This window comes from Mixophyes fleayi, chromosome 5 (assembly GCF_038048845.1).
Source record: "Mixophyes fleayi isolate aMixFle1 chromosome 5, aMixFle1.hap1, whole genome shotgun sequence".
NCBI lineage: Eukaryota > Metazoa > Chordata > Amphibia > Anura > Limnodynastidae > Mixophyes > Mixophyes fleayi.
The window spans coordinates 207,244,207-207,271,065 of NC_134406.1; the positions used below are offsets into that span (position 1 = coordinate 207,244,207).

At 36.3% G+C, this 26,859-nt stretch overlaps 1 protein-coding gene across 20 annotated transcripts in view; it reads left to right on the forward strand.

Annotated features, from left to right (window-relative positions):
- EPB41L3 (erythrocyte membrane protein band 4.1 like 3) overlaps positions 1-26,859 on the forward strand; it is a 131,336-nt gene that overhangs the window by 94,520 nt on the left and 9,957 nt on the right. For 5 of the 20 annotated variants that reach the window (XM_075213339.1, XM_075213340.1, XM_075213338.1 and 2 more), the window contains exons 13-22: positions 4,662-5,225; positions 6,775-6,828; positions 10,818-10,853; positions 11,636-11,827; positions 13,848-13,925; positions 16,642-16,743; positions 17,047-17,766; positions 19,344-19,466; positions 21,444-21,800; positions 23,451-23,579. In XM_075213339.1, coding sequence (XP_075069440.1) covers positions 4,662-5,225; positions 6,775-6,828; positions 10,818-10,853; positions 11,636-11,827; positions 13,848-13,925; positions 16,642-16,743; positions 17,047-17,766; positions 19,344-19,466; positions 21,444-21,800; positions 23,451-23,579 — 2,355 coding nt within the window. Of the gene's footprint in view, positions 1-4,661; positions 5,226-6,774; positions 6,829-10,817; positions 10,854-10,996; positions 11,063-11,635; positions 11,828-13,847; positions 13,926-16,641; positions 16,744-17,046; positions 17,767-19,343; positions 19,467-21,443; positions 21,801-23,450; positions 23,580-26,859 lie in introns of all 20 variants that reach the window. The other 15 variants (XM_075213342.1, XM_075213346.1, XM_075213350.1 and 12 more) reach the window with 13 other exon arrangements.

Consider the following 26,859-nt stretch of genomic DNA (forward strand, 5'->3'; position numbering starts at 1 on the left):
TAAATCGCCAAACATATTCAGCAGAGTTGTACAATTGAGATTACAAATAATGACAGACAAATACATATTAATGTACTTTCACATACTGGCACAAAGGGTGAAGAGGGCTTGAAGAGGGCAGTTTTTTGTGAAACTCTGCAAATAACAATTAATAAATATTATTGTAGAAAAAGTGAAAATGCGACTCTTCTTGAAAGACGAGTGCATTCTCAGATGATACAATGTAGACTCCATTGCCTGTTTGCCAGTGTACAATACAGAGCCCAGTCCTTTCTGGCCAACATATAATACATTACTCCCTGGTGGCCAAATCTACCCTAGAAAACTCAGTTCCTGGCTGCCACTGTAAAATGCAGAGTCCATTCCCTGTTGGCTGGTGGTAGTTTATTTTCCTCCATCCTAGCTCCCACCAGCTCTGATCTCTGATCTGCTGTCAACATTGTACATTGGCTGGATCTCGGTTTCCACTGCTTTACTGAAATCTGGCAGCCAAGCTAAGATTAGTGGAAGAAATAAAACACTATCAGCCAATGATAGAACAGACTGTCAGAATTCAGCTGGTCCGATATCACAATGTTTGTCCCATAATAGCCAATAATGATCCAATCAAAATAAATGAAAACATGTTATCAGTGCACTTAGGATTGTGGGCCAGTGTCTGTATAATTGCAACAATACCTAGACTGCATATTAGGAAAGATAACCTCACTTTGTGGCTTTATCACTGCATTTATTTATCATCTAATGCATTTTACCATTACAACTGCAGTAATTTTACAAAGCTTTAAAATGTCATTTGAGCAACTTGTTGTAGCTGCAGAAATGTAACATTTTGTACTTGTCATAGAGAGAAATGAATCCAAATGTCAGATTATTCAGCCCAGATTGGAATCTAACCCATGACCCCAGCTGCTGTGAAACCACAATGCTTACCACTCTGCCACCACAATGATGAAATGGGGTTCCTCTAAGTCTCTTAACTTGTTACACTCCTTGAAGTGCTTTGTCATGGAGCACCTTATCTAGAATCCACTTTACCTAGTCTACTCTTAGTTTTTGCCACTAGAAATCTGTATCTTTGTAAACTAGTTTTCTTGGACTGTGAAATATTTTTGTGAAAGGTCCATATTGTTTAAAGCCCCCAAAAATGTGAAGTATCATGTTTATGGTCAGCTTCTGATGAATTCATTGTATAGGACATGCTTTACTTTGTTATTATTTGATTAGACTACAAGAAAGTTCAAGCATCAGTGACTTCTAAAAGGAGTATCTTGCTGTAAATGTAAATGACTGCTAATAATGAGTCCTAGGGGCCTACTTAAGAGCATGCGGTGATAAGGATTTTTGTGTGTATTGCAGCTTATTACAGTGATTCTAAACATATTGTCGCTGCAATATATCATTAAAGTTTTGCTGAGGCAGCTGTGCGATATTCGACCTCCTCAGCGATATTGACTTGGAGCGGTAAGGGTTACCTTACCGCACCACTGGGACAGTCTGAGGGGTAAGTTTAACTCTGACGACAGCCCAGCATATCTCCTCACTCGCAACTATACCCTTATGGGGAGAATTCAATTGACCGTATTGTGTAGGTTGAGTGTTTTTGCTGACAATAGGGCATTTTGCCCTACAATAAATATGCCCTTTATTTCTGCCGACTAACTCGGTGAGAGGATAGACATTTCCAGGGCCGTAACTAGCGGTGTGCGAGAGGAGCGACCACCCAGGGTGAAAAGCTAAAAGGGTGCACAGGGAAATTAATAGTTTAGGTTTATTTGGTTACAGTGGAGCGCTAGGGGTGTTGGTTTTCGTTCTAGCCCCAGGCGCTAAATTTTTTAGTTACAGCTCTGGACCTTTTTCTTGGTATATATTAACAAAGACATTATAATTACTATTATTATTACTACTATTACAGAGAGAACAGCTTTCTAAAATGCAACTGTTTACAACTGTGGATATATTCAAATAGTATATCTTCTTGTAAAAAAGGGAGTGTTTATAGTGTTTACAATTTTGTGTTTTAATAAAGTGTGATGTTAGGAAACTAAATTGCAAGATTTAGCTCGGAGCTTGAATTATCCACATAGAGTGATATATATTGCTATGAAACTTAAATGTTTCTAAAACTCTTATATATTTATGTACAGTACTGTGAAGAGATCTGACAGACTTTAAAATTTGGACGCAGAATTTGCAATGTCAAATATCGTATATTTTTTTTAAAGCTGTACATGACTGAAAAGTTGCTTATTGATTATTTACCCTCACCAATTGGGCAGAAATGTTTTTCGTGGCACAAATGTATTCTTACTTTTAAGTGCTCTCTGGAAAAAAAGAAGACATTTTTAATTTACTTTAAAAAAATCTTGGAAAAAAGTGAGAACACTAGGGATTAAATTCCATGATTTTCCAATTGTGCCAAAATAAATTTGGCCCTTTGTTTTACATATTGGATAATCTGTTACAAAAGAGCAATTTGCACAAAACTTGCGGCCATGCTGGATAAACTGTGTAAATAGCACAAGTGTGCTGTAAAATAGTAACCAGTTGGCTATTCACCAATTAGACTTTTACTTTCATTAGTCTATTAGGGATATACACTACTGCATTTTACTTCAGATGTGATTTCTATAACAATTTTACCAACGACTGAAAGTCCCGACAAACATACCGATTCATGTGTACACACCTACATGATTTACCTTCAGATCTGTGCTCTGCTTCTGTCATAACCATCTGCTGAAAAGATCTTGACTCTGTACACTCTACAGATATCTGCCTATACTGCTAGTTGTTAGTGCATACACACTTCCGCATTTGCCCAACATCGTTCCATCATTGATTGTGATTTTTAGGCAGTTTATAAAACCAAATTGTCACGAGCGCCCAGCCTGTCCCAGATACAACAATATGAACAGCTGGCCGTGTCTGGAGTTACCTTAGTCACTTACCAATGAATACACCTTTTCTGCCACCACAAAGGAATTACTATGGTGTCCTGGCTTTCACCAAAACCACTTATTAATGTTTCAGACTTAAATCACCTACACCTGTAGCATGAGCCTTACTTGGCTTCGTAAATTCACAAAGAATCACAGAGAATACGCTAGATTAAATTTATTTAATCCCAAAAATGTTTCCAAGGCTTAATTACAAAACCATTAATAACAGGCCATACAAATCAGTTTCAGAAATAAAATAGGAAATATACCCAGAGTCACTAACTTACTCGTTAAGACCTGGCTTGAGAGGAGCACACTTTGGGAAAGATGACACACTTCAATTTAGATAGATCTCCTCAAAGAAATGAACAATTTTACTAGGTAAGGCAGCTGCTTTAAATCTTTCTAACATAGTTCTCACCCCCACCTTTGGAGGTTAGCTGTCAGTCAGGACAGATTGATTCCCAGAATGACACAGGGTTTTCCAAGTGAGTTATCTATCCCTGAGATATGTCTGGCATCTCAGAGGGCATGATTCTCACCTCTGCTCGTTCTGCCTGGCTGGTCAGGTCCACATCCTCTGTATACACAAACTCCTCAGAGATGCTTATCTGTCTGTGGGCCTGTCTAATTTCAAAAGACTCTTTGTCAATTGCACAGGTCACTTAGGTCAGTCAGCAAAGCACACTTTGAAAGGTTACATACAATATACACATTGTCATACATGAATATTAAGAGAAAATAACATTAATCATACTTGCCTACTTTCTCATAGCTCTTTCCGGGAGAGGAGCGTAACTGGAGGACAGGAGGGGGCGGGCGCGACAAAACGCGTCATTTTGGCCCTGACAAACCGGCATTTCCGTAGCGGGTCCAAAATGCCGCGAATCGCGGCATTTTGGAGTGCCAGTAGCGGGATGCAGGAGATTTGCCAGCTCTCCTGGGAGTCCGTGAAACCGACCCGAATTTCGGGAGTCTCCCGGACATTCGGGGAGAGTTGGCAAGTATGACAATAATACATAATCATCACACAAATCAACAGATGCAATGTGTTTTGGTACAATAAAACATGATCGTTGGAGCGTACAGCCTCTCTTGCAATATCTGATCAAACAGTCCTTTATCATGTCATCCGCACGATAATTTATCAGTGTGTACCCAGCTTAACTTGCACTAGGCTCAATAAAGGTAATATTTGACTGACTGCTATGGTTTACAGCATGTTTGTGCTGTTTGCTGTGTGTAATTATCAAAACATTTTTACATAGCATGCAACTTTATGATGTGTTTATTGTTAAGCAATTTTAAAGTTTTGTAGACACTCTTTATACAAGCAGCACCGTGTAATCCAGTAACATTATTTTTGTTAGTGTTACTAATAACAAGTACTTTCTGTGTTAAATGCCACCAAAAGCTGATTTAATTGATGAGTGTGTTTTCTCCCAAATTCATATGCAACAAATTGCTTCTGTGTGTTTTGTTGCACATTGCTCTTCTGTTAAAATATATTAAATGCCATGAAACATATTTAAATGCATAATGTAATCCTGCATGAACAATGCATTGCTGTTTTTGCTCAGTGAATCATTTTGTTGTATACTCTTAAAGCATATTGATAATTTGTTATGCTATTATGTTAACTACTATGCAGAATGCCATTTAACTAATCGCAGTTTTCTTTTTGTCCTTTTGATCTTACACCTTGTTTGCTGCCTTCAGCCATCTTGTTTTGCAACTGACTCATTTCATTCCCCTCCATACACTCGTTCTAGCCCTTCTGCATCTTCAAACGGTTTGCGTAGGAGATGTAAGGAGAATTCTCATAAACCATTGGGATGTGAGTCAATTACAGACATGGTTCAGATGTCCAATGAGTCTGAGTGGGACTCTGAGCAAAAAGGGAGGTTATACCCTGATGAAGACCAGATAGATATGAGCTATAAGCATCAAGCTGGCAAAGGCGGGACACTGTTTTCCTTCTCCTTGCATCTTCCAGATGCATTCCCTTCTCTTCTGGATGACGATGGCTATCTTTCCTTCCCTAACATTTCTGAAGCCAATTTCCTGCCTGAACGTTTACAAAATTATCTTCCAATCCAGTCTCCATCCCTCGTCCCATGCTTTCTTTTCATTTTTTTCTTTCTGCTCTCTGCCTCTTTCTCCGTACCATGTGCCCTCACGCTCTCTTTTCCTTTGGCTATGTGCCTCTGCTACCTGGAGCCCAAGGCGGTCTCCTTGAGTGCCTCACTTGACAATGACCTGAGTGACAGTTCAGATGATGAGGTGTGTACCTCGGCATAGAACACGTCTTACTTTTAGTGTGTTCAGTGCATTAGTACTAAACAGTGCTAGAATGCTACCATGCTGGTCCAACTTTCAGAGCCTCATTTATGTCTGCTTGCTAATATTTGGAAGTTTTGTCCCTCGGCCACAAGGGTTAGGCACAACATAAGAAAATAATACATATTTTTTTCCTCTTAACGGGTGCATTTTTTTTTGTACTGTTAGAAATGATGACTTTGAAACCGATCTAATATGAAGAGATTGTAGTTATAGAATGTAAGCATACTACAGTGAAACTATATATCAGCTAACAGGCACAATATGATGCATATGATAGGCAGGTACTGAAGCATAAAAATAATGATTATTTTACTGTAGCCAACGCTAATGCAGAGCAGTTATATGGTAACAAAGATATATTCTTATCTGTTAAAATCTATATATGTCATAAAGTAGACAATTTTCTGTGCACATTATAAATAACTACAAAGGGAACTATTTGAACAGTAACCCCTGCTATGACATTATTGAAGCTTCTGGTTAATAACTTGTGCAAAGATTTGTATTGATTATAGAAACAAAAGGAAGCAACATCATTGAAAGGAATAAACCCTACATGATGTAGCGGTAATAGAAAAAGTTTAAAAAGTTTGTGTTGGAAGATCCGTTGTAGAGTTTTCCCAAATGAAAGCAGCCGTTTTAGATGAGTGTTTCCAGATAAACATAGCTTGTGCCTGATCCTTCTTATCCATTCTGTACAACATAGTGCATGTTCTGTGTCTGCCATGTCTGCATTACATACATTGGCTATATACATTTGTCAAAGCCAGAAATGTTGTGTAAGTCATTTTGTAGTCCCAGAGCAGTGTATGCATGATGAGCTGTGCCTAACTTGTTGTAGAATAGTCAGATAATGCAAACGAATAGAACAGATATTATTGAAATACACAGCTATATAAACTATGTGCACATTATAGTGACTAATTACCAGTAATCATAAAATTGAGTTATTTATCACATGTTCAAAAAAAACATTCTTTTAAAGTAATTTAGCATGTTCCAATTTTTTTTTGTAATGCAGACAAATCGGGCAGCTAGACAAAAACTGCAATTACAAATGAGGAGCTGAAAGTCAGACGGCTGTTATAGTATTTCTATAAGAATATCATACACCAAAAAACATAGATTGATCCAAGAACAGATTATCATTACATGGGGAATATAGTGTTTACAGCTAAGCATTTTGAGATCTGTATATATAGATTTACAAACTTATCTTCTTAATGTTAACTTAAAACACAACTACATAAATATTTTTTGTACAAAAAAAACTATTTAATGATCTCAGAGAATGTATATATGCCTTGCGTATTCCTCAGAATCTGTTCTGTTTGTGTTGTTTTGCTTTTCTCTTTTGTTTGCTTTTCTTTGCTACTGTAATGTACAAGGGGCTGTGGTGGTGAGGTGTATACCTTTACTTTCTCACAACATGGGTTTATTCTTTGTTCCCGCTTGCGTTTTGGAATCTGTATCTTGTAAAACAAAATAGACTGACAGTGAACAGACGGATACAGCAGCTGATGGTGAAACTACTGCCACTGAGGTGTGTAGAAATACAGTTTATTCCCAAATATAGTTTTTCACTATTGAGTGATTGTGGTTTCAGTACATTACTCAGGTCTGTGCGGTGATGTTATGGTTTTGCCTTTTTCATCATCTGAAGCTACTTGGTGTATATCATTTTCTGTTGTCAGATCCCATTTTAGTACATTGTAACAATATTTCTTAAAGAGGTTACATGTCTGTCAAGAACATAAGACACCTTCTTTCCCTGTTTATTTTTGTTTATTAAAGGAGATGCTTACTCTTTTTTCTTAATTTTCTTTTTTTCATACTTTCCAATTGATAAAAAGGTGGTTTTCAAATATTGATTGTAATTTTCTTGTTGCCTTATGACTTTAAAGATAAATAAAAATTAAGCTTGTTAGCTTTTTTGCTAAGTCATAGGATAAATGGGTGATTTTGATTTATACACATGACGGTTAAATCTGTAAATACTGTAACCCCACCCCACCCCACTATAGCCACCCCTACAGGTTTCACTATGTAGACGGAAGGAATTATGACATTCTCTTAGTAATAGAATTATGTCTTACAATTTTGACTTCCCATCACATGCTGCCTAACAATTGTAAAAAAAAAAAGCTTACACATTGTTGTAACAAAGTAAAAATAATTTAACAGTAGTGGTATCTGCTAAGATCTTTTCTAGTGAATAGGTAAGGGATTGTAAAGCGCTACGGAATATGTTGGCGCTATATAAATGATGATGATGATGGGAGGCAGATGTGAGAGCTCAGACTGCTGAGGTATCAACTCACTTAATACCTCAGCCAAAATCTCCAGCTCCCAAGTAGATAAGTTAGATACATTCTTAAAATAAACCAATTTTCCTTTAGAAGACAGCAGAAAGTAATCAGTAATAATAATTTGCAAATCATCTTAACACTTTGAGTGTTTATCACTATTAAAATTATGCCTTTAATTATGTAGAGTAATAAGAATATAATTTTATTATCTTTGATATGTGTTATATATTAATTGTACAGTACCACCTAGTGGCAAAAATTATTACAAAAAATTTCAAATATTTGCATACCATCACCAAGCAATAACTTTTGAAAAAAAGTATCTCCTAGATAATTAGATGTAATCTATAAAGAGTACCTTTAACACAACAGACATCTCTCTCAACAATTATTTAGGTGTCCCTTATTAATAATTGGTAATAATCACTAGCATAACTCAACACTTATTGCTGCTGACTAGTGTGGTAGCTTACTAAACAGTGATGTGCAAGTGGTCATTAGCATCGTGCAGCAATGAGGGGAGATTGTTAACCACCGGCGATGCATTTGCATAAAAAAAACAAAAGTGTAAACCTCTTTTGAAAACACTTATAAATGCTTTGCAAATGTGTCCAGAGCACAAGGGCTATTGAGATTTTTCCATTCATTTCAACTCCATTGAAATATTTGAGCCTTTGCCATACATGGGAATGCTCCATTCACAAATAAATCATTTTAAAATCAGACAGAGTAATTCCACTCTCCAAATTCTCAACCAGTCCCAGTGTTTGATAACCTAGGCTAATTCCCACTAAAACAGGTGGCCTATAAGTGTGAGACCCTCTGCTACAGTGAAGAACAACCCCAGGCTAAACAGTCTGGGCTGATTCCCAATTTTATAAGCGAGATCCTTTGCTGAATGTCCCCCGGTAATTGTGCAAACCCGTCCTAGGCTGGGCAGCACAGGATTTGAGCCTCTGTGTCTGGGGCAAAAAACAAACAAACAGCGTGGTCCTATAAAGTGCTTGCTCTCTTTCCGGGGCTGTGGGTAATGAGGAATGTTAGAACCCCTATGGTAGCAACTTTTCCACCTCGGTTTTCTTAGTATAATGGTGAGGGGTCCCTAAGACGATGGTTGTTACATGCTTTGTACTTATGTAAAACGCTAGGTGAGTGCAGTATGTGGTTAAGGGCCCTAAAAAAAGCAATTTTGCAATATACCACTTACTAAGTGGTGGTGTGAGCTGTCCAGATGCTGGTGTCCAGCGTGGTAAAAATGGTAAAACGAGACCTAAAAAAACCCCAAACAATAAAATAACACCCCATGCATCCATGGCACTGTATTAAAAAAAGAAACGGACATCTTGCCACACTACAAATGAAATCACCAGTCACGACGCTAGCTTGCCTGAGCTGATTATCTCATGGGATCCCCCGCTATAATGGGTGCTTCTATTGCAGTTTGGGGTAAAAGAGTCACCACTTCTTCTAGTTTACTAGCCCAATACTGAATAGTTCTTGGCTTTTCTATACCCACGTCGGTGGTGGGGTTCTGGGTAATAAATTGGGACCTCCACAGGTTGCAACCTTTCCCATCCCATTAGATGCCAACATAATGGACAGAAACACTAAAGGGGTAGATTTACTAAAGGGTGTTTGTTGGTGTGGTTTGCAAATTGCCACACACCAGATGCAGTTTTCAAATCCAAATTGCAGGATTTATTATCCTGCAGCTTGGAGGCTGAAAATGAAACTTCATCTTGTGTGTTTCAGTTTGGAAACCCCTAAATCCCATGTGTAAAAATCCTGTTTACCCTTTCCATTACCCAGCCTACTCAGCATCAATGTCCAGTCCTCTACACCGCTCAGCCAATCACAGATAAATAACTCTTGATTGACTGCCTGACTATTAAGTAAGTAGGCTTGCCCTAGATTAATCAGTTTTGCGTTGGGTGTTCCTTGTGAAAGGTACATTTCCGTCCATCACAGTTTTCTTTATTCTCTATATGGATAAAGTTGGATCAAGAAAATAACAATATTTTAGTGCAGTCTGGTAAAACCACACTTGAGTAAATCTACCCCAAAGACTCTTGTCCATTATACCTAAAAAAAAAAGAGTAAGTTAAAAATAAACACACCTTGACCTCTTAGATAAACACTTTCTAATGAAACAAAATTAAAAAATATCCTGGTCGAAATTGCCCCTTCTCCCCTGATCTGATTAGTTGGTTTGAAACATTTTCTTTATTTCAAATTTGATTGGCCTTTCCAATTATTCAAAATTGGAATTAATGAGACTCCTGGTGCCATTCACCTATTAGTGGCTGGCACTTGTGTGTTGAAGGGGGTTCTTTTTAATGGTTTTGTTTTTGGAAGGTGGGTTATGAGGTTTTTTTTTTTATTTTTTGTTTTTTTTAGAACTTTACTATTTATATTACTATGAAGAATGGGTATATTCATAGTACTACAAATATTTTATTTGTTTATTTTTTAAGAAAACACAACTGTTTTGTTAAATCACATTTTAATTAAAAAAAAAAAAAGACTTCATATTATCCCCTCTTGTTACAAACATTATCTTTTTTTATTTTTACAAAGGAAAAAAGAACGTAAAAACAGCCACTCGACGTACTAGCACCAGCCAAAGCTAAATTAATTGCATCGGAAGTCTCGCTGACTCCATGTATGAATAGTTGGACCAGTCAACTATTCAAAATATTCAATCCGAAAATATTTATTTCTGACAATTCTGACAGGAACTCTAGGGATGCCTGGTTCCAGTACCTTAGCCCCAGACAGAGCTAGTGAGCAGTGGAGGTAGTTTTTCTCATGTATCTTTTCTGGGGGTTTTCAGGGCTTTGCTCGGTGGAAGTGTACTGTGGGTGCTGGACAATATCAGATTTAAGAAAAGATTTATTTTGTAGTGTTTGAACTTTTTTTTCATTTTCTTTGAACAAGAGGGTGGCAATATTTGTATTTTTAATTAAAATATATCCTTTTCTGGTTTTACCGCAACCACAAAAGTGGCAAAGTATAGCCAATAGATATTTAATTCAAGAGAGGTCTGCAAAATGACCAGAATATTTCTTCAATGGGTTTGTGTTGCATGCGGTATTCTTGACCATTTTTTCGCCATTGTGTATAGCCAATATGGATAGATTGTTGACATATAGATATAGACAAGAATGAGCAATATAAAGATACAAAAAAAACTTTTATATTTAATATTTTATAATGCTTCCAGTCGGATCAAGAAGAAGATGCAGATGTAAAAACTCAGGTAAATATTCTTAAAAAGTGTAGCTTCTATGGTTCTGTTTTATAACATTTAGTGTTTGTCTGGTATATGTGGAACATCAGTGCATCAGTGTCATTGTCCAACATTATGTGTGTATTTAATGTTCCCTCTCTTCACTTTTCCAGAATAGTCTCATTAAGCGAATAAAGGGTGAAAATGTATATGTCAAACATAGTAATCTAATGTTAGAGGTTGGTATCGGTACATAGCACTGCATGCATTTGTGTGTTGGATTTTTAGCATGGTCTGAGTGCACCCCACCTCCTTGTGAACCGAGTGGACTTTCAGTGTCTGTTTAGTCACCTATTATGCTTAGAAAATGTTTTAATTGCATTTTTGTGTTTTACTTTGTTATAAACATATATAAGCAACGTATTTTGATGTTCTTTTATTAGCATTCACTTTATACGTTTACACATCACAATGGTATTACCTCTTGAAGTCTCACTCTTCACCAGATTGTGTTGTAGTTTTGTGATACTAGTGTCAGCTACTTTTTCCTGGTGAGCCTGATACTAACAGATCTTCTTTTCCTTTCTCCATCACCCTTCCATGGCTGGAATACCAAGCAACTAGTAGCATAGTCAACACAAGCTGTAGATAATGAAACATCACTAAGAAAAAAAATATATCGTACTGCTTATGACAGGGATCGGAAGCTGCACTTCTGCTAATAAGACAATATTTGTTGCTTGTTTTTTTAGCTAAGCGGGTGTTGAGTAATATAAGTATTTCAATATTTGTGGGGATTCTATTTTATTTAGGAGTTTGATAGGAATCAAGAAGATATGATGAAACATCAGACTAATATTAGTGAGCTGAAAAGGACATTTTTGGAAACTGCAACAGACACCGCAGCGGCCAGTGAGTGGGAGAAACGGCTTTCTACCTCTCCCGTCCGACTTGCTGTGAGGCAAGAAGAATCTCCTATGATTGAACCCCTTGTGCCTGAAGAGGTCAGTTATGTACTGTGAGTGTGTTTGTCGAGGGATGGGGAACTTTGGATCTTAGCCACTATATCCTGTGAAATAGTAACAGGACAAACTTCTTCCTTTTCTTAGGTTACGTTTTACATATAGCTAATTTTAAAAGGGTTGTCCACATTCAGATGACTTTAATTCAGTTGCTTGTACATGCCTTCCTACAACTTTTACTAACTACAAAGCTTTAAATTCCTTTCTTCCTTCTCTTTTCTTTTTTTTTTTTTTTTTATTAGTCACATATTTATGTCAAAAGGCAGGGTTGACTATTTTTGTTTCTCTTGAAAACAACTCTCAAATGTAACTAAAACTCAGATTATGTTGTATCTTAGGGCACGATAATAATTAACTCTGAAGGACATGTATAGATAAAAAGCACTGAAAGCCCCTAGAAAGAAAAAGTTATTTGTCTAGTAAAAGTCTGAGGGCATGTGCAAGTCGCTGAAGGCTTTAAAAGATGGATAACCTATTTAACATTTACAGTATTCCTTTAACAATTGTGCACAGTCAATTGAGACATCAAATTATTAGTATCCCTTTTAAAGAAAAATTACTCTATATAATACAAAGAAAAAAATAACAATAAGACATGTATCAAATAAAGCATTCCAAGGGGGTAATTCAACTGACTGTGTTACTAGTGAAAGTAACGCGGCCCGTGCGCTATTACCGCTACTACGGCAATAGTGCACATTATTACTGTTAGTACGGTTAATTTCAATGCTGATTGATTTTGCTCACAGCTTTGAGAGAACGGTAATAGTGTACGGGTTACTTTCACAAGTAACATGGTCAGTTGAATTCCCCCCTAATAATCCATTATACATTGTCTTGTTAGGTTTCAAAGTCTTTTTCCATTTTATTTTCTAAAGAATATAGTAAAATAAATAAGGCAATCTAAAAAAGAACCTGGAGTATTATTTACAAACTTAACTAAATTCATTTACAAATAGAACTAGCAAAAAATATCTAACTTATAAAGAAAAAAATAAAGTAAATTAGAATAAAGAACACAGAACATAGCATGTGAAACAATAACAAGTGTCCCAAGCCAGTTTTCTTCTTTTCCTTCTCATTTACACTTTTTTTTTTTTTTTCCTTTTAAAAATCTTGTTTGCAAAGATCATAAACTGTAAACTGGCTGCAGAAAGGGTACAGTATTAATATCCCTTTATTTCTTGAAAAGAAAGTCAGCTTGTCCCATTGACTCTCAGTGGGGAATTCAATTTGGACACGTTAGTGTAGAAATAACGGGGTGCTAATTGTATTACTGTTAATACAAAAATTTAAACCTGGATTTTTGCTCACGGCCCTGTGGGCTGCGAGCAAAAATCAGCATTAAAAATTACCATACTAACAGTAATACTGCACACTGTTACCGTAGTAACGGTAATAGTGCGCAGGCTTGGAATAACATGGCTGAAATTAATTGGCCCCTTATAATGAGATTGGGAGCAAGAGGCTGGGGGCCCCAGGTAAAGGCCGCCTGTTGCTCACCGCTGCTGTACAGAAACGAAATATAACAAAAACAACCACACCTCTAGAATGTATCAATTTAATAATATTTTATAAAAACATATGTATTTTAATGTGATCGCTAGTCAAAGCATGCATAACAAATAGTGACTTAGAGAGTAAATATTCTAAAGTAAATATAGAGACCGTGTATATGCTTTTATTTTCCATACAGAAAGTGTCAGTGACCTCTACTGCACCATTCAAGGATAAATCAGTAGGAATTGCAAATAGATTTTTCACTGGAGACATTAACCGGTCAGTGCTCTGTAACATCGTAAAGCTTAAATGGATGTTTTTTCACTTCGAATATTCTCTGTCTTACAAGGTTATTTATCCTATTGCTTTTCTGCCATTTAATGCATATTCTGAGCCGTCGGTAAATGAGATGAGTAACTAATGCTCTATTTCCGGCACTATAATGGCAAGGAATAAAGGGTATCACTGGTAATTTTAACTGATGGGCATGTTTCTTTCCAAGCAGACCAAAGAAGAAAGAGAAAAAGCAGAAAGACGTGCTTCTTTGGAAAGGACAAGCTATTCAATGTTAGAATCTCAGGTAAATAAGTAATGTTTTAATGTGAAAAACAGTTAATTGTCACTTTGTTTTTTGTTTATCATTTTAGTATACAGTGGTTATTTGGCATGTTTTAAATTTTATTTTCTTATGCCATGAAATCAAAATGGGCTAATTCTGAAATTCTTACCACTGATCAGCAGAAAATACTCTACAATGTATTTTCTAATAATTACCTATTCAAAATAAACAGACTATAAGTGACTATAAATCTTCTGCCATGTCATAAGTCACCGCCAGTTTCTCCTCCAAGATGTGTCTGTATTCTTCTCCATTTATTTTGCCCTCTAATTTGACAAGTTTTCCAGTGACTGAAGCAGAGGACCATCTCCATACTATTATGCTTCCACCACCATGCTTCACGATAGGAATAGTGTTGTTGGGATGATATGTAGTGTTGGGCTTTCACCATGCAGTACTGCCTATCATTTAGGCCAAAAAGTTCAATCTTTAGAATCATCAGACCATAGAAGCTTCCTCCACTTATTACGTAGATTTACTACATGCTTTCTGAAAAATTCTAGGCAAGATTTTATGTTTTACATCTTGTTTAAGGTTTATTTTTTATTTTTTGCCACCGTCCAATAAAGCACAGATTTGTGAAGGGCTTTTCTTGTCCCATGGATGTTTTCTGATTTTACATATATGTAATGCAGCGGAGTACCTAATAGGGAGAGTTTGGAAGAAAACAGTGCTTCCCTCTAGCAATGCTTTAATTAATTACATTTGATATCTTTCTTCTATGGAATACATTTCTGGTTTGTTGATCAATACTATCAAGACATATTGCAAAACTTGGAATCCCTGTTACCAATATAATCATTCCCCTACCCAGCTCATACTAATCTTCACCAGGAGTCACCCTCTCCCCCATTACACCATTCTTCCTCACCACATCATCTCCTTTCCTCCCCTTTATTCCTAGGTTATATATAAAACATAGCAGTAAGGCAGATTTGTAAAACAAAGAGTAATTTTATTGAAAGATGACTTGATTAATGTTATTTATTAATTATTTAACACTTTATCTTGATCTTTTTTAAGTATGATGTTTGTGTGATTTGTTTTGCTGCTATCATAAATAACGAGCTTTAAGTAATAATTAAAAATTAAATCAGTTAAACCATTTTTATTGTACAATCCATTAATGATGTGATTACTGAAATGATTGTAGTATACTTCCCAACTGTCCCGATTTAGATGAGAGTCCCAATTTGAGTGCTCTGCCCCACCATCCTAATCGGGACAGGAAATTAGGCAGTATCTCCTGTTCACTGCTGCTCTACATATTAGAGGCATACGGTATTGAAGGGGTGTGTTGAATGTGTCTGGGAGCTGATCAGTATTTGGAAGTGTTGTACACACCCTCGTGACATGTTCCAAAGCTGCGGTGTATTCACATTGTCCCTTATCCCAAACTTCAAAAGTTGGGAGTTATACACCAAGAGTTATTTAGATGTCTTAGCAAAAGGAGTGTTTACTTATGTATTCCATTTTGACTGGGTTTTTCGGTTTGTAATTAATTAAGGAATTGCATTAGAGTTGTTTCATATTTGTGTTGATCAGTAGTAAAAATTCCCAAATAAATCTATTTTGATTTCAGAAATTTCCAAATACTTTCTATACACTTTGTATATGTATGAGTGTTCAGTCTTGGATTATTTCTGTTGCTTAATATTCATGCATTAGACTTTAGTGTCTACAGTAAGTGGTTGACTGTAATATAAAAGTTATTTATAGTGCAATAATTAATATTTTTTTATTCTCAATTGCTTCTTTGTTGAGGTTGGTGAATATATACTGAATTGTATATGTATGTGGCATAGTATGTTATTAGTCAGTAGTCAATGCAATATATACATTACAAACAACATGCTGATTGAAGGAGATGGATCCATTTTTCCCAGGATAACCTCCCCCCTCTCAGTGTGTGTCAGGCCACCAATCGGTTGCAACTGCCCTGGATTGAGTGTCAGTTAGATGTTTGTCTAGTATTCATTATTGTCCAGTATTGTACACAGCATACAGTGAGTGGCAGAGGGGTGGATATCTTTCAGTTCTAGTTAGATCTAGTTGGAGAGTTCCTGGGTAAAATGTATCCTGGCAGGAGTAGATCTTTAACAAGAGGGTTTCACTTATATGCACATTATAGGCAGTTAATCGCTTTTAACATTTTTATAAAGTTATATGGTATAAAGTTATTACAAAAGTCTCCACTGGCAAATAACAATGTTGACATCTGCAGGCTACAGTGAGGTAGTACACCCCTTGAAAAAAATCTTTATAACATATAGGGAATTATTATTTATGATAAGAAAAGAAGGAACTAACATACAAGTATTAAAATAAAAAAAAATAAAAAAAATAGACATTTGCCTACACAGTGGATGTAGCCATTGTGTGGCCTGAACTATTATTTATGAGAAAGCAGATTATCACTTCAATGAACACCAATAACAGACATGTGATTTAATAGACTGGATTATTATGGTTCAGCCCACAAAATGGCTGCACTTCCACATAGTTGTTGCCTCCACTGCATGTATGTGGCAGGTGCTAAGTGGATTCATTATTTAATGCTTAGACTTGAACATCTGTTGCGCTTGTTCCATGTTGCACCATTGAACGTGCTGCTGTCATTTGAATTCAAGTAAAATGCTTCTGATTCTTGGATTCTTACTGGTTTTTCTTCCACTAGCCAGGGGACATAGTGAAGAAACTTCAGGAAGCAAGAGCCACCAGCCCTGTGGCTACTTCTCATCAAATCATTATGCAGAAAACTATCCCATCATCCCCAGAGGTTATTTTCTATTCGTTTAATCTAGACATAATCCTCCTCTGTAAATATGAGCCAAGTCTTTGTGAATTATGCAGTATTGCCATAAACTACAGCTAAAAAGTAATTGACTAGAGGATTAGTCCATTACCTAAGTGAGTCCTTATTGTAATCTAGGACTAATTCGACTAGTGCACAGTTTTCATATTAAACACTATGTGCAATATAACATTGGCAATCATAGACAGACGCTATTGTAGTACAGATCCATAAAATCTGAATTAAAGCCTGATACATTCTAATTTAGATTTTATATCTCACATATAGGGCACTGAGGATTGGGTTATTATAGACAAAGTACCCACTAAGGTAGTTGATGGTGAAGCAAAAAGCATGATCACTTACAAGGTGACAACTGTGAGCAGTGACAAACCAGCTGGGACATATAAGACCAGTCCTATTGGGACTCACAGTCTGGATGCCTTGAAAATGGAAATTAGAGCAAGAGAAGAGGAAAGCAGACAGAAAATGTATACATTGGGAAAGTCTTACGACGCTGTGTCTGGTAAGATTCTAACAATGACAAGCAAAGGTAAAGAAGGTGAAAAGGTATCGCAGCCCTCGTCTATTGATGTCAGTCAAAAGCTGGAAAAAGACATTTCTGAATCTGTAAAAAAAACTACAGCTGCAGGAGAGTATGAGATCCTAGAAGTCATTAGCGATGATAAGGGGAGGAAACCCCCAGAGGGACCAACCATAAAACGGAGAATGTCAGAGTCACTGGCCACCATTAAAGAATCAGACTCTCGGCTTGCAAGTCCTATAGAAGAGAGTCTGAGAAAGGTCCAGGATGTAGACATGGGAGTGAAGTTGATCGAAGATGTGACCACTAAGAAGAGTACAGGATATCCAGATTATGAAATCATTAAGCCAGATGATCCCACTTGGAAAGACAAGAAGCTATCTGAATGGCGATACACAAGAAATCAACCTTTTACAATTGCTACTGCTCACTATGTCACTGAATCGTCTGCATCCAAAGTGGTGGTAACAAGTTGCACTAACTTTGTTCCCAATCCTGACAATAAAAAGCATGAATTGCAGACATCTCCCTGCTTCACAATTCCCTTCTGTTCAAGTGTGGCTTAGCTTTTTGTTGGCAGGCAACTTTTATTTATTCATTTGTTTTTTTTTAATCAGCGCTGCTTCCAAAGTGGGCATTGTAAGGCTTTATATCTGAACATAAAAGAACCAATAACTAAGTTTGTATTAATGTAGCGGCTTGCCATTTTAATAAGTGTGTGCTTCAGCAAGCAATATCCCAGATCTAACAGCTATGGGCCCTATTCAACAAGGTCTGAGAAAGCTTTGTGCATTCAAGAAGACCAGAATCACATGTTGTGGAAAGAGGTTTTCTGTGCCCAGGAGGAGGACAGGTAGGACAAACTAATCTTCACCTCAGAATAGATATTAAAGGGAATCTCCAGTTAAAATTAAATATTAATTCCCCTTACTCCTGATAAAGGTGTTTTTTTTTTTTTTTAATAGTATTAACTAGCGAGTTAATAAGTTTGTCACTCGTACAAAGACATCAAAACTTCATTTAGCCAAATATATAGTGAGATATTAATTGTCTGTTATTAGTTATTTAATTATGAACAGTTCAAAATACAGATAGCTGCTGGTTTGCTTCTTATATGAGTGAAATAGCAATGATAAGTAAATAAATGATTGTGTAGTTTCTAATGTCTTGCATAAAGAGTGATATAAAATACTTCAAGCATCCTTTGGGATATAACTGAGTATTAGGCAATTTATATGACACACAAAGGACTTTTTAAACTGTATTTGTACATTTAAATCGTTAGCAATGGTATTAACTGAATGCGGGCGTCGATACCTTATTTGGATGTCAATGCTACAACGAACAGCATCCAACTCAACTCACATTGTATATCACTAATGAATCTTCTCTACTGAAAAAACTGAAATAAAATATTTCATATAGGTTGTTGAATAGGGCCCTCTGCTTTCCAGCTTTTTTTCTTACAGGCAATAAAGACGTGCTAATTTTATTTTCCTTCTGCCATGTCCTTAACCTTCATGGCTTCTCTCCCTGATATCCTCATGTGTTGTACAGTTGTCTTGTTAATGTCTGTGGCTTTGTGTTGTGATCATTTCCACCTCATGTCTATCAATTGTTTCTCTCTCTTTCCTATAGCTTTAGTCTAAAACATTTCTTTATACCTAGTTACACTTCAAAGACTGGCTGGCGGGAGTTGCTAATTCTTGTTCTTAACCAACAGCTGACAAATCCTTATGTTGCCTACCTCTTTTCTAAGGGATATGCAACCAGTTACTCCAGCAACAATTTCCCCATGCTCTGCCGGCCATTCACAAATTTAAGTATGCAAATAGTCTTAGTTCCTCACTTGCTGGGGGCCTAAAGTGCATATAAATCTGGTCAAACCGCTCTACAACTTTTCTCACTGTAACCCATCTAACATTTTTATTTTCTAACTTGTCTGTCGTTATTCATTCAATGTCTTTGTCTGTTCTTCTGTTTTTCCCTTATATTTGTCTCTGTCCTCTCAATATGACATTTAATTTCTTTGTCTGTTTAGACCAAACAATCCTCTGGTGACAAACTCATGGAAGGTTCTGATATCTACAGTTTATTAGCGTCTACGAGAAAGCCATCTGAGTTCATAGAAGGGGTTACAGCTACTTCAGAAAACTGGGCTCAGGTGGCTGCTGATTGGATGTGCTCATTAGTCTCATTACAGAACTTTTGCTTGCAATTTGTTTATGCTTTTAGAATTGTGCACAGAAAGGAGAGGGTATTGTGACACTGCTATTTCTGTAACTGCATCAACACAATGGACTACAATCACTGCTCCACTTTAAACCATTTAGATAATGCTGTAAAATGATACACAGATAAAATGTATCTGGAAATATATACTGTGAATATATCTTTGAGGATAAAATTATGCAGCTTTCTGGCTATTTGATGCCATGTAATGGAAATTCTATTGCAAAGCATTTTGCATTTAATGGGACATAAAACGAGAAGCAAAGGAGATATAAAATACTTATATTTGACAAGTAAGCTTTAGTGCAATGGTTCTAAATTCTATGAATTGGCTCAAAACATGTATAAACATAAATAAATTTCTCCAACACTTAATTTGGTGACCTGTTGAGTATTCATAAAACACAAAAATGTTTTATATTAGATACTAAATTTGCACTTCAACACTTTGGGTCTTATTATTCATCATTTAATTGAACGTCTACTGTATATACTATATCTATTGATACTTGTAGCAGCATACAAAAGCACATACATAAGTACAGTTCAATTTAATCACTCATCACTCCTGGAGCAGTGGGACTGAGCTTCTTAATGTACCTAGTGATTTGGGAGACGTTGCATCTAAAATCACAACCTAATAACAAGATAAGAGTTTGGGGCAACTTATGTACAAATTGTGATAGAGTTTCATGCAAGATAGGATGAACTTGGTAGCACATCTTAAGAAAGCAATATTACCTTCCATCTAAATTGATTAACACGACGATAGTGCTGGTAGTGCTCCAGGTTGGACAGCTCTGGCTTTAGTCAGGTTTTATTAGTTTACCTCTGGCTCCAGCCTGGCTCCAGAGCCAAAACAAGCTCTCAGCTCCAGGAAACCCTATTATAGCTCCGGAGCTGATCCTGAGCAACCCCCCACACTGTTGCTGTATCTCTGGAGCTATTAATAAATAGATTTTTTTGTTGTTGTAGGTTTAGTGTCACTTGTAAGAAAATGGAGTATATGTAATGAAATTTTCCAGCCGTTGTTAATTGGATAGAAATATTGGGCTAATTTAACATTTAATTTCAAAATATTAACTTAGAAGAAAGAGAAGGCGCTATAGAAGCTGAGCTCCAGCTCATAGCTTCAGAACCCTTCAACTTTTATCCCTATGCAAGTTGGCTCTGTAGCATAGTTAAAGAAAAAAAAAAAAACTTTGCTCCACTAACTTCAGGTCTTCAGCGGTTACAAGGGAACTCCGCCTAGTTTTAATTAATACACCTACGGATGATAATGTGGTTTGCAAATCATCGCTTATTTTTCTTCTGCCATCTGTTATAAAGTCCAAACTAATGCTGTTTTTAGCGGCATCTACTTGACTACAATAGACTACCATTGCCTCTTTATCAAGTAAGACCCCAGAGAGATTTTCTTTTCACTCGTATAGTGTTACACAATTTGGTAGGCAAGCAGCAGAGCTATGAGAACTAACTGACCATTGGCACTGCAGAGTTAATAAGTTGAAATACTTGAATTCGGCTACATTGCTGACTGTGTAACTTAATAACCATGATTTGCAGAGCATCTTACCATCGTATTGGTGTATATGGATTAAATATAGAAATGATCCTTCAAATGTAATCTGTTAAGTATAAGCTACTTTTAAGTATTTTGGTTAAAGTATTCTCAAAATACGGTTGCTTGATAGAGGTTTGTTGTCGTTTGTCGTCCTTTAACCCTAGTTTAATATATAAATATACAAAGGTATGTATAACTTGACTTATTTGTGAAATATCTTTAACTGATGAAAAATATCAGATGAAAAACACATAAATCTGTTATTGTGCAATTGCATTTAAAGTTAGCATATTCTGTTAACCATGTTGATAGTGTTTGGCTAACAGTGTGCCATTCTCCTTGCAGAAAACTGAGACAAAAACAGAATGGGAGTCGAGTGGCACAAGAACCGTACAAGAGGACGCAGAGCAGACCACGACAGAGAAGGTTGTGCAGGGGATAATCAGTTTGGAGGAGACGGGGAATATGCATGCAAGCAGGGATACTGCTCACCTGGCTGCTGAGCAGATAGATGGCACAGCGCTGGCAAACGCAATCATTGCTTCTGGCTTGAAAGGGAGTGAGGGTACTGCACTAACAGAGGAAACTGTAAAAGAGGACGATGGGGCTATTGATGCTTCAGCAGCTAGTTATGCTCAAGAGGAGCAGCATGGCACAAAGACGTATGACACACAGTTATTGGATGGCAAGCCTCATGAGGAGGTAACTGGTTCATATCAAGTGGTTTGTTTTGTTTTTTTTTAAAAGTGCATCAATTTGATAATCCATTCATGTGCTATATGGGATTTTTACTTTAAACATTCCATTGACTTTTATCTGCTACAGTTAATAATCTTGAAGGTGCATTCACTATACTTTCCAGTGCAGAGCCCTCATCTCCTCCTGTAGGTTTTCTTAAAAAGTTACATGAGGGCAAACTTGGGAACTACTTATATATCACAATAATAATTTATAAAATACAGACCCAGAGATATCTGACTACAGATATTTAAAATTTTACACTTAATGATTTAAATATTATATATAGCATATGTAAGGAGTCTTTTTAACCCATTACAAACGCTTTGATAGCGTTGCATTTGTAGACTACTTATAACTGCTTAGTCGTTGGGTTCAATCATTGTTTTATAATAGAACAAACTTTTTTAGATTTCACAATACATTTTATGATTAAAAAGTGAATTCACCTTCAAAGCTTTGTCTGCTATGCACCAGCTTCACTGTGCTGCTTTATTACCAAGTGTGGAAGTAGCTCTTTAAAACGCTTACTAACATGACAAAGAAATTGCTTTCAATAAAAAGGAATCAGATGTAATAAATGTACTAGGATCCAAACTGATTGTGAAAGAAATTGTAATACTTAACATTTGAAGATAAACCTGTCACTAAGTTAAACATTTTTCTGTGTGGCCTATGTAATTAGCAAAAAGATTAACAGGGCTTCACGTTGCCCCTGTTTGCCAGGGAGATGAGAGAGCATGTAATATAGTCCTCAAGCTGACAGGTCGTCTCAGAAGCCAAGTCAGCATATGCTGTTTTCTCCCAGGCACACTGTATTAAATTGCTCTCTCCAGGGAGAATGGTGTCAGAGGAGAACACTATGTAATGAGGCAATACAAAGTATGTTAGACCTTGTGACAAGTTATCTTTAAAGACTTATTTAATAACATGGATGCATCAAACAGCAGATTGTACTGTACATTTTAATGTAAGCCATAGCAGCTGATCTGGTTTGATTAGACTGCTCACAAACTAATAATAGTATATACCTGATTGGATGTTTTAAGCTGCAGCACATTTATGCTTATTGTTGTGCTAATAAATAAGCCTTTTAATGGGCAATAATATCTTGATAATGGCATATTTTCATTCTCAAAATTTTAGCTTTTTAATCGGGGGTGACATTTTTTATCTTTGGTTGTTTCCTTTACATCTGATTTCATTAAATCTCACACAATAGTTTGTGTCCTATCCCTGGAATATGGCATAAATAAGTATACAGTATGGTGAAGGGAAACCGAAGGGCCATGAGTTTGGAAGTGAATGGGTGGGGCTAGCTGCCTGGCATATTGGCGGAATTATGGAGAAGGCAATAACTAAATGAAATTGTATGTTTTTCATGTTTTAAGTGTATTTCAGTTCACATATCCTGTTTATGTATTCTAGGATTGCAGACCTTTACAAAATTACGGAATCATTAGTTGGGTGTCATATTAGGAGATAGGAAAGCATAAATAAACTAAAAGAATGTTTGATGTATTTTCATGCTTACTAAACGACTATGATTTATTTTGTTCTCTGTGAAAGGTGAGTATGTCATGTAAAACATGCCATTTTTTTCTCTGCTCTCAGTCACCCCTTGTGAAAACGGAGATCATCACTTTTGGCACTATTGCAGAAGGAGAGAAGCCTGACATTTCTACCAAGGATGTACCTGTAATACATACAGAAACAAAAACCATTACATATGAATCATCAGAGGTAAAATAAAACAAAATAAAGACTGAGGCAACCACTGTCTTTATTTTGAAATACTCCCATTGAATTCCTTCGCTCCACAAAGGTGCAGAATTGATCTGTTTACTAAAATGTTCATATTTGTGGAGTTTGCAAGTAATATTGAACTGTTTAAGTATCATTTCACGGAATTTGTGTTTAGTTCTTTCTGCTAATTATTTCTCCTTTTGGTTCATTCAACCCAATTGATAAAAGACTGGAGTTGTGGATAATTTGTCAATAAACACAGGACCAATTAACCAGATTGCTGATGGCCTCCTGTAGCGTGATTGGCTCATGACTGGAAAACTTGCCCATGTAGCCATTTGTTTACCAGAATTTCATTTGTATCATACCACCAATAAGCATAACTTAGTCGGCATGAAAAACAAGGTCTTTTGCATGGTACAAAAATTATGCTCCAGCGTTAAATGTAGATAACGTTCTCATATATGTCACCTCCTATTACTTAGTGAAATATTTCACATACATTTTATACACAAATGATACATTTTTAGAAGATATACCCACATCTGCCTTACATCCACAGTAATAATTTACAATTCTGCAAATTGGAAAAGACAGCGTAAAAGCACTTGCATGGTATGAAACAACAGAGTAAAAATGTTTTATGGGCTCCATTGCATAGAGCTGTTTGGCTTTAAATAATCCCCATTGTACCTTGGTGATGGTATATTGTCCTGTAGACTTAAGTGTTGGCATGTGGCATTTTTGGAGTTGAGATACTGAATTGTTAATTTGCAGACATTTGTATTTGCTTTGTTAGCTAACACCAGTAGAGCCATAAGTCTACCTTGGCACACATCAATTACATAACTTTTAGGAGATTTGATGTAATTCATGTTTCCCATTGCTTATTTTTTTTCTGTAATCTGTGCATGAATGCACTGCATTGCCAAGCTCTTGCTGTAATTTAAATACAACAAAGATCTCTTGCTGGACTGCATTTCTCTTTATTCACAGCCATTTGTTGCTTAATGTGAAGCTGAGAGGATTTGTAGAACTGTTACATATGGGGACTACAACTGCCCACCTGTGCTTAAAAACAGAAATGTATTGTACCATATTGCCACAACATAAGTAGCAAAACCAGGTGCAATCTGCTGTAAAACTAACGTGTTGGTATCTTTTAAGATCAATAATTGTTCTTTTTAGTTAGATATTAAAAATATTGCATCCATGCCACTTTTGTTTTCTCTCTGCATAAAATGCTTCAGTATAAGGCATTATCCAAAGCAGAATTCCATGCTTTGTGTGGCTTTTCATTACTCCAGTGTTTTCATTTCATGGAATTGTCTAATAGTGATTTTGTGAAAGCTGAAGGTTTTGGAGGCAGATGTGGCCATTAATGCACAACTGGCAATATACACACCAGTAGCATCGATTGACTGGGTAACAGATTACCTCATGTAGTGTGATTGGCTTCTAACTGAAGAAGAAGGTAAACATGGCAATTGATCAGTCAGATTTTCGTAGGAGCATGACCAAAAATGAGTTAATCACAACTGGATTTTGGTCAATGAAAAACTATTATTTTGGGCCTGTATGTTAAGCAGTATCACAACAAATTGGTCCGCGTCACATTGATTGACCAGATCTGCTTGTGTGTGGGCAGTTTAAAGATACTACTGCAATAAAATCTAAGTTAATAATGTGGAGCCATGAAATAATGATCAAACTGCTGGTATCAGCTGTCACTAATGAACATAACATATCCTGCTATACTGTGGCAGAGGGAACAACTTTCCCCACCGAAAAATAGTATAAACAATGGTATAGTCTAAGCAGTACTGCCGATGGGCCCATCTATCTCACTGAAACTATGAGTTATCCCCCCTGACAACTTTGATTCTACACCAATGAACCAACACTAGTTTGAAAGCTATAAGTGTTTGAATGCAAGATATTGCAAAACTATTACCCGAACTGTACTGAGATATGAAAGCCTATGACAATCTTTAGTGTAGTATGTTAATTAAATATACCCACACATACAGCAAATGGGGACCCTGTCCCCGCCTCCCCACACACACCCTTATATAACCGCTCCCTTTACCTGAAGTCAGGGGATGCTTGTTTTCCTTAGCAGAGACCAAAATTTTCAATAGTTCTCGGGACAGCTTTCAAACAGCTCTATTGTTGTCCAGCCCCAAGAACCGCAAACCTACCTAACTCTTGGATTCAGCTAACAGATGGGATCCCCCTATTTTCTGTACATGGTGGCATTTTTAATTAACAAAATCCCTTTATAACAATGCAATTGTTCTCTAAATCTATATATATATATATATATATATATATATATATATATATATATATATATATATATATATATATATATATATATATATGTGTGTGTATTTTTTGTATTACCGCAAGTCATTTACCTGTCTACATATTCATTGCCATTAAAATGATTACAAAGGTAAACGAACAGAACTGCATTCATATTCAGATTTTCTTTTACATAATGGTCATTAACTTAAATCAGACTTAAATTCATGTTAAGCAAATACTTTTTATCCAAACTTATTAAAGTAAGGTGTATGTATAAAATATAATAAAACAGATTTTGTAAATGAAATAATGAAATGAAAGTAATATTTCACTTTTATAAATAGAGAAACATCATAATAATGATTATAATATTGGCTCTTATCCCCCAAAGGTTTACAATGTTGGTTAGTATCTTCACTTAGTCTAGATGTCACTGTCATTCTCTGCTTGAGTCAATGACTAGCTAACTAACTATCCATAGATCGCAGAGACTACAATGACACATGTACAGAGCAAGAGCAAGAAGTCTTTTTTTTTTTTTTTTATTCCATGTTCCCAACACTGTTGTATACTGTTCGCCAGTGGCAGAACTACCATTGGTGCAGCAGGTGTCGTGCATTGGAGCCCATGGAGATAATGGGGCTCGCTGCATGGCAGATGCAGAGGATCAGGGGCCCCGATTCCATCTTCCCCACCTCATTTACTGGGGCCCACAGCTCGCTAGTTCCGCCTCTGTTGTTCGCTATACATAAAGGTGTCAGAACATGAAAATGTATTTGTTCCATGACTTCTTCAAATAGATTAAATAGGGCAAAAAGGTGATGCCAAAAATAACCCCATATCAGTCAAAGACAAACCATATGATAGTTATCCATATAGTATTATCTCTGATACTATTTGCCAGCATTTCATTTGATTTTATTTAGTTAACAAAAAAAGTTTGATTTTGTTTTTAAAATATTTGAGA